The sequence below is a fragment of the Leopardus geoffroyi genome, chromosome B3, assembly GCF_018350155.1.
Source record: "Leopardus geoffroyi isolate Oge1 chromosome B3, O.geoffroyi_Oge1_pat1.0, whole genome shotgun sequence".
Lineage (NCBI taxonomy): Eukaryota > Metazoa > Chordata > Mammalia > Carnivora > Felidae > Leopardus > Leopardus geoffroyi.
The window spans coordinates 40,490,337-40,505,647 of NC_059337.1; the positions used below are offsets into that span (position 1 = coordinate 40,490,337).

At 53.8% G+C, this 15,311-nt stretch overlaps 1 protein-coding gene and 1 long non-coding RNA gene across 4 annotated transcripts in view; one reads left to right on the forward strand and one right to left on the reverse strand.

Moving 5' to 3' along the window:
* On the reverse strand, positions 1-2,110 carry LOC123581865. The gene is made up of 2 exons (XR_006704054.1): positions 1,997-2,110; positions 1-105 (listed from the first exon to the last, which is right to left on the reverse strand). It is a non-coding gene; the product is annotated as an uncharacterized LOC123581865 (long non-coding RNA).
* RBPMS2 (RNA binding protein, mRNA processing factor 2) overlaps positions 1,653-15,311 on the forward strand; it is a 27,768-nt gene continuing 14,109 nt past the window's right edge. For 2 of the 3 annotated variants that reach the window (XR_006704053.1, XM_045447911.1), the window contains exon 1: positions 1,653-2,074. Coding sequence is in view for 2 of the 3 variants with exons in the window: in XM_045447911.1 (XP_045303867.1) it covers positions 1,988-2,074 (87 nt within the window). In the remaining variant the exon portion in view is untranslated. The remainder of the gene's footprint in view (positions 2,075-15,311) is intronic. The other variant, XM_045447910.1, reaches the window with a different exon arrangement.

Consider the following 15,311-nt stretch of genomic DNA (forward strand, 5'->3'; position numbering starts at 1 on the left):
TAGGTGTTCAACAATTTATTAAAGGAATGTGTCACTGGGAAAGATATCTCCTATTTTTTAGGCTTCCATTTAGGTTTCCATTTAGGCTTCCATTCAGGCTTCCATCTGTGAAATGGCAGATTAGGAAGGAAATTATAATTTGTGGGGGGGACACGTCACAGGAACATTGTATACTTTCACACTCCCGTATGGTAGAGCCAGCCCTATTTAGAGGTGGGCACACTGAGGCTCAGAAGGGTTGAGTCACTTGTTTACGGTCGGGGTCCTAACTAGTTGACGACTGCAAACACAGCTTCTCTCACTTCACCCACACTGCACATCACTTCCAATCTCAAAACACAGGTGCCATTACCTGGTTTGCAAGGAAAGTCAGAATCACACCCACAGACGCCTGGTCTCGGCCGGGGTCACACAGGAGTCCCCTAACACCCCGCAGTGTCTTCCCAGGTCCAAACAGCCTCTGGACAGGATCCCCCAGGTCGGGGGTCGAGTTCCTAGGCGGGGCCGACACGGAGGGCAGTGCCAGTGCGACCGGAGGGGAACAAGGGTTTTTACAAGGTGACGGCAGGGTCTGGCCCAGTCTGCGTGGGTTTTCAAGTCGGAGGCAAACCAGCCGGGAGACCGCGAGCTCCGGACCCGCAGAGGGGTGTCACCACCATCCCGCCATGCCCTTAGGTTGCTCTTCCCTACCCTCCCCCCACCCCCGCCCTGGGGCTCTGAATAGGAGGAGAAAAGGTGTGTGTGGGGAGGCGGTATTTAAGCAGAGGGAGGCGAGGACCCAAAGGCGGGGTTGGGGGTTGGGGGCAGGAAGGCGAATGGAATCTTCTAGATCCTTCGAGGTACCCCCCCCCCCCCCTTCCCTGGGCTAATAACTATTTGGGTTCCAAAGACTCATCTCCCCGCCCAGAGTTCTATTCAGTGACTGGGAGCGGGAAGGGAGTTTGATCTAAGTCCCACCCTCTGGGCTGGAAGCCTGACGCCAGAGAGGGGAAGTGATTTCCTCAAGGTCACGCAGCAAAACAGCAGCCAGTCAGGGCCAAAGCCCAGGTGTCGGGCCCCCGACGGCCATAGTCTTTAGAACCCGGCCCCCAACAGCTCTGCGTTCGGGGAAGGCAGGAATGTGGACTGGGACTGGGAGGCTGGATATGGGAGTGAAATGAGAGCGCCGAACACCCCATAACCCCAAATCATGGTCCAAGGTCTCCTTCCTGAAGCTGACGACCCAGGAGACCCGATTCGGGCGCGGGCGCCGCTCTCGTGGGGCCGCCGGGTGGCGGCGGGCTAGGGACACGGGGGCGCGGGTGCCTCGCACGCAGCTCCACCTCCCGCGGGCTGGGACTGCACGGTGCGAGCGGACCCTTTAAGAAAGTTCACTGGGCGAGTTCATCAAAGTTTAAAAACTTGTCGTGCAGAAGGGAAAGGGGGAAAGGAGACCGAGGGAGAGAAGCCGCGGGAGAGAGGGGAAAAGCCCCGCCGGAGGCTGGCGCGCCGCGGCCCCGGCCGGGGCGAGCCCGCAGTGGGCGGCGGGGATTGGCTGCGCGTTCCCCCGGAGACCGCGGGGAGGGCGGGGGAGGGGGCTGGCCGGGCCCCAGCTGAGGCCGGTTCCGGCCCCCGCCCCCCGCCACCGCCCGGCGCCCGCCCCCTCCCCCGGCGCCCGCCCCCCGCCGCCGCCGCCGCCGCCGCGGGCGCACTCGCCGGTCGCAGTGAAAAGGCGGAGGCGGCGGCCGCTCGGGCTCGGCTCCCGTTCCCAGTGCCTCCCCCGCCGCACCCCCTCCCCACATCCCGCACCCGCCAAACTTGATGTGACCCCAGCCTGACGCGGCGGCTGCCCCTCTCACCGCCCCGTGCGCCCCCCACCGCCACTCCGCCCCGCACTCCCGGAGCGCACCGCTCACCGCGCCCCTTCCCACCTCCTCGCCGGGGCCGGGCGCCGCGCTCGCCCTCAGCGTTCCCTTCCCCTCGCCACCCCCACCCCACCCCCCGCACCATGAGCAACCTGAAGCCGGACGGCGAGCACAGCACCAGCACGGGCACGGGCACGGGCTCGGGCTCCGGTGGCACTCTGGAGGAAGAGGTGGGTCTGCGGCCCCGGGACTTGGGGTGAAGTGCACGCGGAGGTGGGCGGGGGAGAGGGCGCGCGGGGCCTCCCGCCCCGCGCGGGGCCGGTCTGGCAATCGCTCGGGGCTCTTTCCCGCCGCTGCCCTTCGGTCGGGGAGGAGCAGCCCGTGTCCGGCGGGCGGGGGCGCGCGGCCTGGACTGCCCCGCCGGGCGGGCATTGTCTCCCCGCCCTCCCGGGCTCGGGGCGGGCCGCGCGCCGGCCGCCGTCCGTGCGTCCCGTGGTGGGCGAGCGGCTCGGCGTCTGCCCCACGCCTGCTGCCCGCGCGTCCCTCGTTCTCCACTCTTGGCCCGGGCCGCTACCCGAGGAGCTCCTCCGGTACTGCTGGGACTCCCGCCTTTGCTGGAAGGAACTGAGCGGGATTAGCACCACGGGCGGGCGGCACCCTCACCCTCTTGCACTTTCCACCCTGACCCCTCCCGGTGACCTTGGAGGCCCGGGACGGCTGCCCGGCACCTTGGTTCACTGTAGCTGAGCTGTAGTCACGGGAGGTGGACGGGCTTTGGCAAAGAGGTCAGCGGGGCAGTTAATTAGAGTTGAGAAAGAGATGCCTAAAGATACTTCGTTCCCGGTTCTCCCTCCCCCCCCCCCCCGCCACCCCCCTCCACCCCGGTTCTGCCCCAGCAGGCAATCCAGGACCCCAGAGCTGGCCTGGGTGGGATTCTGCAAGGAAAGGCGACATTATCTTGTCCACCGGACATGTGCTAAGTATGAGGAGGGAGTGAGTGTGAGGCGGCTTGGCTTCGTGGAATCAGCAGCAGCTGTGTGGTTAATGGGATGGCGAAATCGGGGAGGGTGTGTGGCAGGGGTGATGATGAGGTGGTGAATAGAAGCCTTAAGGCTGAGGGTGGCGAATGGAGACCAAGAGCTGGGCGGACAGAGACAAAAACTGATGCGGAAAGGGGACGACAGGCTTTGCATCTCTCTCCAGGGGCCTCTGGCCTCTGCTGTGTCACTCCAAGGCTAGGAGACCCTTCCTGCCGCGCCCTGGCAAGCTCTTGCCCAGGAAACCAAGGGCCAGTTATCCACCCTGAGCTCCCTTCCCCTTGGTCTGGGGGAGAAACCGCAGATCCCCTGGTGGAGGCTGGTGTCGCTGACCTCCCTCACCGCCCTCCAATGTAGTGGCGGTGGTGCCGGCTGACCGTGCTCTGGGTTTGGTGCAGAATGGCGGCAGTGGCCCACTGCTGGGCTGGGCTCCTCACTGTGGGAGGGATGGTGGGAGGGTCACACCACCAGCTCCCACTCTTAGTAATTCAGAGGCCTGCTGCCAACCCTAGTCCACCAATGGCATGGCATCTTGAGAATCTAGGTCTAGATCTCACTTTTTAGGGAGGGAGGGAGGGTGGGGGAATATATAACTCTTGACTCTGAAGGGTGGAAAGGGAGGGCCTGACATTTGTCCGCTAGTTTTGTGTGGGCTCCAGAGCGGTGGGGTGGTTTTGCCTCCTGAAGGCCCTGTCCTCCTTGGACCTTGACATGCTGACAGGCCCGTGGCACTGATGAGAACCTTAACCCCATCCTGACGCCACCTGGTTGTTCAGAATCTCGCCTGAGAGTTGGGGGGAGGGTGACAGGGTTGCTGGTGTTGTGGGGGCGGGGGGGGGGGAGCAGATCGCTGCTTGGCCTCCTGGGGGTTGAAACTGGGAGAGGGAAGCCATCTCCTGTGAAGCTGGGCAAGGACCCAGAATACCGCTAATGCTAGAGGGTTGACTTCAACAGGGAGTTTACCCAAGAGGTTGTGCTGACCCTCAGACTTACCCCTTTGAAGTGGGAAGGGTGAACCATGTGGCCAAGCTAAAAGTCTTAAAGCATTTGAAGTATTGGTCACTTTTTTTCTAAGTGCCTGTTCTGAGAGAGAGGGCAGGATCTTCAAGAAGTGGAATCCCTGTTAACTTCTCCTTGCGGGTAGAGATGGGTTATAGCACTAGTGCTGCCGTGTGCTGATGGAGGGGCATAGCCCTGTGTTTAATAGAAGTCTAAAACTAAAGGCTCTGGGAATCTCCTGGAGCCCAGTGTCTGCTCTGGCCAGGTAATTGCAAGGATGAGCCCCCTCCCCTCATTAGCCCTCTGGGCCAAGATCTCTCCTACTGAGGTTCCATCTTGAATTGCTGGTTTGAGCTGGAACTGGATTCCTTCCTTTAGCTTCGATGTCCCCTAGGCAGTCATTTCTGCATCCCCCAGGAGCCACCATCTGGGGAAACTGTTAGCAGTACTAGTTTACTTTCATGACTAACCCAGGCTGGCTGTTGGAGATTAGGTAAAGCAAGCCTAGAGAACCAAAGAGTCCTACTCCCCCTACTCATTTCTAAAGGTGTTAGGTTTCTGGAGAAAGGGGTATGTTTTCGTGGTTCCAGAAGGGGTATCAGTGGGGCTCCTCATTTTAAGCTCCTTTGCATGGGCTTGACTCCTCCTGCTTGGCCACCCTACCCACTGGGGCTTTGTCTCTATCACAGGCATTAGGTTCCTTTTCTGGACCAGGGGTCAGGATTCCAGGTGAAAGATCACAGATTGGAAGGTGAGAAGGACTTTCCAGGAGGGAATGGGATGTGGTGAAATGAGGGGATATCACCAAGTGATGCAGTGGTACCACTGAGAAGGTAGAAGTGAGCCCTCCCTGAGATGTAGCTCAGTAGGAGGTTCTTAGACTTGTGCTGGTCAGAAGGCATTCCAAGAAGAGGGAATAGCATGTGTAAAAGTGAGAGGTGGATTGTGGAGCCACATGACTTCCAGGAGTTTGCTAGCTTTCAGCAGTAGTGGGGGCCACATTGTGAAGTGCCTGAGATCATGCATGGTTGGGAAAATTGGCATTTTCTGTCACTTGGAAAGGAGAGGTGTTAGAAGCTCTGCTACCCTTTGAAAGCTAAGGAGGGCAGTGAGGAATTAAGGAGAGGGTCTTCAGGGGAAGAGCTGAGTGTCCCTTTCAGTCTAGAGCCTCTACCTTAACCCAGGCGGGTCATAGCTGGTGCTAGAACTCCAGAAGGTGAGGTCAGACAGCCCAGGACAGGCTTGCCTGTGAGGCTGTAGAATCCCAGACCCAAGCTTGTCTTAGTGATTCTTTAGGGATGGCTAGAGAGTTACAATGTTTCTGGGGAGGGGTACATGTGGTTTGAAAACAGTCTATTTTGAAAATGGAGACTTTAATTTCATAGTACAAGGTAATACTAAGTTACAGTAATTATTCATTGTGGGGGGGCTGCTAAGGAAAGTAGTATTTGGAATCTTGGGTGGGTGGAGTTCAAGTTTCTAAGAGTTGAAGTTTTTTTGCCAGCCTAATGGTAAACTGTAGAGAGGCAGGCATTAATGGCAGCCAAAGGGGCTACAGTTTCACTGGAGGGTCTTGGCCCCTTACTGCCCTCCCACTCCCATCTTTGCTTGTTCACAACATCCAGTGGATCTAGGCCATTGTGGCTCCTTGCAGGCAGGACACCCCTGGGTCCACCGTGTGTCCTCTAGAGGTCTCTGCACTCTAGATGAAGGTGAAGGAATTCTGGGGCCCAGCATATGACTCAGCCACTTCCTCTTTTCTCTGCCATTAAAAACATTTGACAAAATCTGGGGCATCTTGATGCTGTATCTGCAAGCTCTTTTTTGGTATGAAGGTAGGGAGGAGTCTATACTTCTGGGCATTTACCTGGACACAGAGTCCCAGCAGGTAGATCCAGGCAGATGCTATAGGCTGGGCTGCCTTCCTCCCTGGGGGTTGTTGTGCATGTGTCTTCTCTATTCAAATAACCTAATAGAGACGCTGTCTGATTAGTAGTAAGCCCATACACAGTGTTTGAGTCAGGTATTACCTGAAGTAATTCACCCTTTTACCTCCTTGAACTTGCACAATAACAGCACTGTGAATTATTGTCATTACTGTTTTATAAATGAGGAATCTGAGACAGGTTAAATAACTTTTATGTAGTTCGTAGGTAAGTTGGGATTTGAACCCAGAGTTTGCTCTGAACCACACACTCACTATATCTGCTGTTTTGTTTTATATTAGGGTTTTGGTGAGTTTGGGGGATAGGGGGAAAAAAGATCCTGCAACTAAAGTTTTTGAGGCCTGAGCTCTGGGTCCTGCTGTTCCAGATTAGTTCCCTTTGGGCTGGGATAGGTATCTGAAGACTGGGTGATGGGAGCTGGCAACCCTTGTAGAAGGAGCATCTTTATCACCGACAGGATTTAGAATTGCCAGTGCAGGGTGATAATAAAACGAGATCAAGTCAATTTTATTATTGTTCAATTCCCTACAGGCAATACAACCCCTTGTTGCCTGTGCAGGGGCTTACTGCTTTCATTCCTTCCCCCACCCCACCACCTTGCCCTGGTACCCTGATGCTTTGGACATCTTAAATAGGAAACAGTACCCACTCTAAAGCAGCTGCCTGTCATTTTTGTGGGGGTGGGTCATTCCGTTGGGTCTCCTCCTCTCCTCCTTCCCTGCTCATGGGCAGCCTGGCTAGCTTATCCCAGGAGGAACCAGCTTCTAAATCCATTGAACATTTGGACATAATGATTTCTTCTTCTTCTCATCTCCAGAGAGGGTCTGGTGAGTACTCAGAGTGGAGTCAAGACATGAAGTGCGGGTGCCTCGCTTTTTGCTCTCATGGTCTCTAACCCATTTATCCCAATGGGGCTCCAGACAGTCCTGAGAGATATAGGTGTCCATCCCACCTGGCCTGGGGGCTGGATTCCTGCTCCATGGCCTCCAACCTCTGGTTACCCAGAGCTGAGCTAGAGTGCTAGGTTCTGGTACCACCCAATGGCCCCCAGCCTCTGCTGGGCCATTGGTTTTGGGTAGCACTGACATCTGCTGCCGTATTAGTTTCTCTGCCATTCCCTGACCATGGCTGCCTTAGAGGGGTCCTCACACTCCTGGCAAAGCCATGAGGCAGTGGGGCAGAGCCCATCACTAGACTTCAGAAACCATGCTGCTGTGAGGCCAGAACTATAGATAGTCCACAAAGCTCTGTATGCCAGAACCCCATCTACTCCCTGCCCAGGGACAACATGGCTTCCCTCTTTCCGCTGCTTCCCCATCCTATCCTTGGATGGAAAAAATATGGTTACCTCTGAGATGTGCCAAGGCTGACAGGTGGGGTCCTCCCTTCATGAAGAGTCCACTGGTGGATCCATCTGTGCTGGGGGCCTCTGGGGTATAGCAAGGGCTGTGTGTAGTGGCAGGGTCTGTGTAGGTCTATCTGCCATGGCCTTTAGTCATTTACGGCTGACTGAGCAGAGGCTCTTGGCTGTCAGAAGTCATCAAGGCTGCCTGTTTAATTGTGAACAGGCCTGGGACTCTCAGGGAGAAAGGACAGAACCTGACCTGGACCAGGCCATGGGATGAGTGTCTGGAGTACCTAGTTCCCTTTTGTGGTTAGCCAACTTCTTCCCCAAGTGGGTTTGGGCTTTTATCGGTGGAGTGGGGGGAGGTGGTCAGGAGAGGTTACTGGAACAGGATCTAAGGCCCTTTTTTGAGAATGTTTGTTGAAATGAAGGCTGTGTGAAGAACTTCTGCCCAGACTGGTCCTCATTCTTGATGTATGGTTGTGGCCATATCCAGGCACAGCTTGGGATGTTTGTGACTGAGGAGCTCCAAACCAGAATACAGGCCCTTGAAGCAGCTTCCATTCCTGAACAGCGTAGCATTATGTTAGGAAACATCCCTTCTCAGGCTTCATCTGCTTCCTTCAGGTAGTATACAGGTGTGGTAGGCTCAGTGCTATGTTCACAGTGGAATACCTTAAGGTGGTTTAAGGGTTGGAGGTGTTGATTTCAGAGCTGGGGAAGGGGTGTAAGATTCCCCCAGGCCAACTCTTTGATGCATGGGTTGGTGTGTTTCAGTGAGGACAACTGCAGCCCTTACCAGGCACTGGGGCAAGCGATGGATCTGCGCTGGCTGACCCCACAGCCCCAGGAGGGATGGGGAGGTGGATGGCATAGAAGGGAAGGAAGCCTTGCCCAGCAGGCCTCCATGCTGGGGGCCCTGTGAGCCTGCCACTTGAGTGGTCTCTGAAAACCGTGGCCCCTGGCACTGTCTGGAACCAAATGGAAAGCAGTCACCCAGCCATGCCACTGAGTCTGCACGGTGCAGGTCACACGGTTAGATCTGGTTCCCTGTAAATGAGGTGTAGGCCGGTACTCACAACAGACTTTTGACCAGGTGTGTTCCCAAGATGTTTATGCCTTTTGTTCCTGAGGCTAGAAGTAGCTTGGAGCATTAGGTCTGAAGCCATTTTATTTAACACTCTCTACATACCCAGCCCTGTCCCACCCTTTAGAGAACTTCTTACCATCCCAACTTGGTTCCCTTGATTCTTGTACACACACAGTCTGGACTCTAGTACACACTGCAGGCTATAGGGGAAGTGCCTCAGGTTCCCAGACAACCTGGATTTTACTGCTGGCTCTGCCACTGGCTGGCCAGACACCTAATCCCTGAGCTGGCTCTTCATCTGTAAAATGGGCCAGTACTTTTTTGCCTGTTACATCAAAGGATTGCCGGGCTCACGTGCCAGATGGTAGGTATGAAAGACCTGGAAACCGCAAAGTGCTGCCCAGAATGGGTCCTGAGAGCCACACCCTTTGATTTGGGGCTGGAATTAGCAGGGGCAGGCAAAACGCTGTGGAACAGATCCTAAGCCTGGGACTTCACACCAGGTCAGACTAGTGGCATTGGAGGTGTCCTATGTGGAGGGAGGCTAGAAGCTGGGAAGCGTCCTAGTCTGGGAGCTGAGCAGCCCAGAGCTCCTCGGAAGGAGCATGGGAAGCACTGGGGTTCTGGGAACGTGTGTCTCGATTCACATCCAATGTCTGGCTGTATCTGTTTGCTCTTTTTCCCTGTGTCCTTGTTCAGCCCTTATAAGTCCTGCGTCTGCGGGCCATGTCACCACATTCCATCCACCTCTCGTCAAGTGGCCCCACTCAGAGGGACTTCTTTCCCCGGGAGGGGTAAGAGCGACCTGCTGGTGCCAAGCTTAAGCCTGAGACCTGGGCAGAACCCATCCCCCACCCTGCCCTCTCTACACATGCACAAAAGAAAAAAACCCTGGCCTCTGAGATCTCTGGGCAGGGGGGTATATGTGGGAGACTGCTCTGAGGTTTCTTTTTGGCAACCCCAACATTGCCCTGGCAGAGACCCCTCCCAAACCTCCAAGCCCACCTTGGCCCAGGACCTGGCTGCTGACTTTCTGCTCTGTCACCCTTTTGTTCTCTATTCCCTTTTCACCACTTTGCCTTCTTGTGGGCAGAAGGGAAGCGCTTCAGCTCCGAGCAGATGGAGGAGGACAATGCCCAAGTCTCATACTGCGATTCAGTCACCTTTTCCTACTTCCTCGGTATCTTACGAGGTGGAATGTGAAGGGCCCTGAGGCTAGTGCACCCTTCCTGTACAGTTGAGGCAGCAGAGGAAGGCCACAAAGCCACCTGCCTGCTGGTGGTCAGGCTAGGACTTCTACCCAGGTTTCCTGATGGTTGTTTTGTTTCCATGTCTGATCAACAGGTTCTTGCTGAGCAAGAGTCGAGTTTCTTGATTCTCAATGGGGTTTCTTCCCCTTGGAGAAGACAGAGCAGAGCTGGGTGTGATGGTGGTTGGTGCAAGCTTAGAAAGGACCTTTAGCATCTTTGTATCAGGAGAGCCATAAACTGTATGTAACGCAGGCTGCATCTCAAAAACTCCCTTGGTCAGGATGGGGTGGCCTGGGCTTCCGTTTGGACTTGGGGCTTCCTGGGGCCACATGCACCCAACTGCCCTGTCTGAGGCATGTGTGTGGCCCTGTTCCGGCCCCTGCCTCCAAGTGAGTGGGACACAAGGCTGCTCCCACTTAGCTGCTGGGAATTGGCTGTGTCTTCCCTTTCACCTCCCTGTACTTAATGCTGTTGACAACTAACCATGGCATCATCCAGTAGCATACCCCAAACCCCCCGCCCTGAATCAACCTTCTGCAAGGGGCTGTTTCTGGCCCCTTAGGTCAGAGCCTAAAGGCCACTAATTTTCTTTTATATATTAAAAAAAAATGTTTTTTTAATGTTTATTTATTTCTGAGACAGAGACAGAGCATGTGTGGGGGAAGGGCAGAGAGAGAGGGAGACACAGAATCTGAAGCAGGCTCCAGGCTCCGAGCTGTCAGCACAGAGCCCGACGCGGGGCTTGAACTCAAACCGTGAGATCATGACTGAGCCACCCAGGTGCCCCAAGGCCACTTATTTTCAAGGAGCCCAAGGCTGACCTGACTGGGGTCTGAGTAAGTTGGTGTGTAAGGTTAAGGTCTGCAAAGGAGCATTGACTCACGAGCACCTGGGGACCCTGGGGCTGCTTCTGACATGCTCAGTGACCACGAGCAACTCACTGGACCCCTGGGTGTTGGTTTACCTTATCTAAAAATAAGGTTTCTTACAGCTCAAATATTCTGCATTTCAGTTGCTTCAGAGGGCTGGGAGTCAGGGAAGGATGTGGGAGTGGCTTATGAGAGGCTTGTTTTTCCCTTTTTGGATTTCCCTTCTCCCCCCACTCCCTTCCCTAAGTGGTGTTTTCCATCCAGATGACACCAGAGCTCACACTAAGCCTCGAGTAGGTGGGGGGATTCAAAGTGAGCCCATCACTTGAACTATTTGATGGAATGGACAATTGAAGTAGTTTTTCCTTTCCAGATTGAATTCCAACTTTCAGAGATACTAAAGGATTGCTGCAAAGAATCCATTTTCTTTTTTTTTTTTTTTTTTAATTTTTTTTTTCAACGTTTATTTATTTTTGGGACAGAGAGAGACAGAGCATGAACGGGGAAGGGGCAGAGAGAGAGGGAGACACAGAATCGGAAACAGGCTCCAGGCTCGAGCCATCAGCCCAGAGCCCGACGCGGGGCTCGAACTCCCGGACCGCGAGATCGTGACCTGGCTGAAGTCGGACGCTTAACCGACTGCGCCACCCAGGCGCCCCTGCAAAGAATCCATTTTCAAGTGTCATTTTTATCTCTTTGGTAGGATATATCTATTGCCCAGAGTCAAGTTTTCCCAATCATGTCCTTCCTGTGTCCCAGCCCCGTGAGGCAGGGATTTGCCTGGAAAGCAGGAGTCTGTCTTCTAGGGCAGAGTGTTCCTAGTGAGCCTATAGTGTTTATTTGGGGGTGGGGAAAGGTGGGGGGGGGGTGGCCCAACTGTTTTCCTAGCTCAGCATCCTTTGTGGAGAAAAGTCTGTCCTCTGGCTGGGTGGTCCCTGAAGTCCAGGGTGTGGTCTTGGCGATGATTAAGTCTGGGGTTTTGAAGAAGGCTGTGCTTGTCTTTCAGAGTTAAAGGATAAGAGGGTTTAATATCTATTAGCATTCCACTGTTTTTGAAAGCAGTGTTTACCCTTTCTGTCTCATAACAAAGTCTGGTGCTTATGGACCTGTCCTCTCAGTCACAATACCCTGCTGCCGCCCTTAACTGTGAAGTTGTATGTTTAATGCTCAGTGTGAAGGGAGTCTTGTGTCAAAAAGTTGGGGCGAGTTGGAGCTACAGGGCCTTGGCATCAGGACTGTCCCTCCCATTGCAGAAGAGGGCACACACTTGTGAGGGCAGAGTGGCCAGGCCCCAGTCTGAGCGCAGGGTCCTCTTTTATTGGAGGAGGGCCCCCACTGACTGCCGCCCCAGTCTCGTGCCACATGGAAGCTTTTGGCTGCTTTCCTCTGTGTAGGTTACCCACCCCCTTCTCCCAGCAGCCCAGCAGCCCCCTTCCTGTAATTCTTGCAGGACCTCTAGGTGAGCTGGGTCCCCTGTGTGCCCTGGGGAGGAGGGAGCCCCCTGAGCAGCCACTGACTAGAGAGCTGGCCTGGCTTGGGGGCACTGAATGACAGGTCTACCTGTATGAGTGTTAAGGACCAGGAGAGATGTCCACCAGGGCTGATAGAGGATGAGTCCTGCCTAGAAACCTTTCCCACAGAAGCCTGAACTTGTGCTGTAACGCTGATGCTGGGGTGCCTGGGTGTCTCAGTCAGTTAAGCATCCAACTCTTGATTTCGGCTTGGGTCATGATCTCATAGTCATGAGATTGAGGCCCACATTGGACTTCGCACTGGATGTGGAGCCTGCTTAAGATTCTTCTCTTCTCTTCTCATGTCTTCTCTTCTCTCTCTCTCCCTCTCTCCTCCCCCCTCCCCCCTCCCCCTCCCCTCTCCCCTCTCCCCTCTCCCCTCTCATCTGCCCCTCCTCTGCTTGCACTCTCTTTCTAAAATAAAATAAATAAGGGGTGTCTGGGTGGCTCAGTCATTTAAGCATCTGACTACTGGTTTCCTCCACTCAGGTCATGATCTCACAGTTCATGAGTGAGAGCCCCACATTAGGTTCTATGCCGACAGCACAGAGCCTGCTTGGGATTTCTCTCTCCCTCTCTCTCGGTCTCTCCTCCACTAACGTTCTCTCTCTCTCTCTCTGTCTCTTTCTGTCTTTCTCAGAAACCATAACTTTTTAAAATAAAGTAAATGTTAAAAATATATAAGGCTGATACAGTGGGTGTCACTGTCACCTTGCTCTTAAAGCCTTCTTTTTGATTTCATTTTTCTGAACATCTATAAACAAATGTCAGTTTGTCTAAAGGAAAAACAACAGACACACAGATAAGAATGAGTTTGTCAGAGTCCTTCTTCCTACTTTTCTTTAGAAGGTGATCTTACTCTGGGCTGGGGAGGACTACAGAGGGAGAAAGAGATTTCCAGTATAAGGCCCGAGGAGAAGAGCCAGGGAGTCTGGGGAGCCTGGGTGCTCTATCACGCTGGGGTTAGAAAGTGAGTTGAGAGGCTTCTTCTAGGGAACATTCCCTCCACAGGGACCTCAAGAGTAATTCTGGGGGTGAGGGAAGTTCCCCAGGTCCTGCCCTCTCTTCCTCTCCCCTGGAGCACTGGGAGCGAGCTCAGGGGCCTCCTGTGGAAGAGGTGAGCAGTGCCCCCCACCTCCATGGCACTATATATGGTCCAGCACTAGCTAGTGGGAAAGGGCCCAAGAAGACACAGCAAAGACCTAGACAACCCCAGGAAGTCTGTCCACCGGTGATAGCCTGTGGTGTGGACTTAGCAGATGGGGCTAGACCTCCCCAACCCCCTCACTCCCAGCAACTTGGGGGAAGAACAGGCAGCAGGACTTGCCTAAAGGAAGAGTAGCCCAGTCCCCAAAACCTACTCGATGGGGGACACAGTTGTGCCAAAGGCCATTTGGTTCCTCTAGGCAAACCTGATGCTAGCTGGGATCTATAGTGTGGGTGAGTCTGTTGCTGACCATCATGAAGGCTGCATGGCCATGTCTGCAGTGACCTGTATGGGCACATCTCTCTAACCAGTTCTTTAATCCATGTTGAATCTGGTGCTTCCAGCAGGTTCCACCAGAAAAGCTGTTCCTCAGCATGTTTCTTCTTTCACTGACTTTTTTTTTTTTTTTTTTAACGTTTATTTATTTTTGAGACAGAGACAGAGCATGAACAGGGGAGGATCAGAGAGAGAGGGAGACACAGAATCCGAAACAGGCTCCAGACTCTGAGCTGTCAGCACAGAGCCCGACGTGGGGCTCGAACTCACGGACCGTGAGATCATGACCTGAGCCGAAGTCGGACACTTAACCGACTGAGCCACCCAGGCGCCCCTTTCACTGACTTCTAAAGATTCTCCATACTGTTTCCATTTCTCCCCTAATATCTTCTCTACACTGTTCCAGACATACCTTCCACCTGTGCTAAGGATGTGACTATGGTCCAGCCCTGTCTGCTGGTACTTGCCATAAAGATGAGTATTTGTTTGTTTGTTTGTTTGTTAATAATGTTTATTTTTGCGAGAGAGAGAGAGGCAGAGTGTGAGTGGGGGAGGAGCAGAGAGAGAGGGAGACACAGAATCTGAAGCAGGCTCCAGCCTCCCAGCTGTCAGCACAGAGCCCGACATGGGAGATATGACCTGAGCCAAAGTCAGACGCTTAACCAACTGAGCCATCCAGGTGCCCCTAAAGATGACCGTTTTAAAAGGATTGCAGTGCTTTCCATGTTTCAGGATGGGAGTGGGGTATAACCCTTTGGGTTGTCTGGACACTTCTGGAGAAAGAGTTAAGTGTATGGAAGGAGAAGGGCCCAGGTAAACAAGTTTGGTGCCTTCTAGCAGCCTGGGATTGTGTGAACCACCCCTTATGTTTTCTTCAAATACTTGAGCACATTTGTGTGTGTGTGTGTGTGTGTGTGTGTGTGTGTGTGTGTGTGTGTGTGTTGAATTCTTGTACTAAACGTGTGGAGTAGGCAGGCCGTGTGTTCTTTGATTAATCTTTCTATCTTGGCATCAGTAGGCAACTGGTGCCTGAATCCTTGTCTGTACCCAAACTCTTTCCTGAATGTTGCACCTTATGGCCATGAGACTGGCTCCAGCAAGTGGCATGGAAGGAGTGATCTCCAGTGCCAGCCTGGGACACAGGAGTCGTAAGGCTTTGGAGAAGTAACTGTGTGTCTCTGTCCCTACTGTCCCCTAAAGAATCCTGAGTGTGCCATCAGCTTATTCTGTCACCTTCCTATTCTGAAACTCAGTTTTCTCATCTGCAAAATGAGGATGTTGAACTAGCTGGTCTCCATGGTGCCTTCCACCTTGGTCATTCCCTCCCTGGGGAAGAGGAAGGAACACTAAAGAATCCAGTGACTACCTAAGGTTGACTCATCTGCATTCCCAGCTCCAGACTGACTTGGATCCAATCCAGACCCACTAGGCAACCTTATAAATAAATGGCTCATGGTACCTGATAGGGAGGTTTTTGTGCAGGTGAATGCTGTGATTACAGGAGCCCTAAGGGAACGAGTATTTTGTTGAGCCTCTCCTACATGCCAGGGATAAAGTGAGCTCTTTATCCTGGAGGTAGATGGTATCTGCATTGTACAGATGAAGAAACTGAGATTTGGAGAGGTGAAACCACTTCCCTAAGTCAAGCGTAAAGCTAGGGTACAGACTCTGGTGTACCCAGCTGAAGCCTGTTCTCTTCCCCATGTGTGGTGTCACCTTGCCCTGCTGGGCCACATCTGTCTATGGCTGGGAATTTCTCCTTTGGGGGGCTGAGGTGCATAGAGATGGGGGGCATCTCAAGTGCTGGGGCCTGACTCTAGGTACCTTGGTTGATAGGAAAGTTTTAAGATTTGGCTCCTGTCTCTGGGGTTTTATACAGTCCAGGTGGAGGGAGTAAGTTCAGATTGTGGGAACGATGTAAGGCAGGGGGTCCTGTC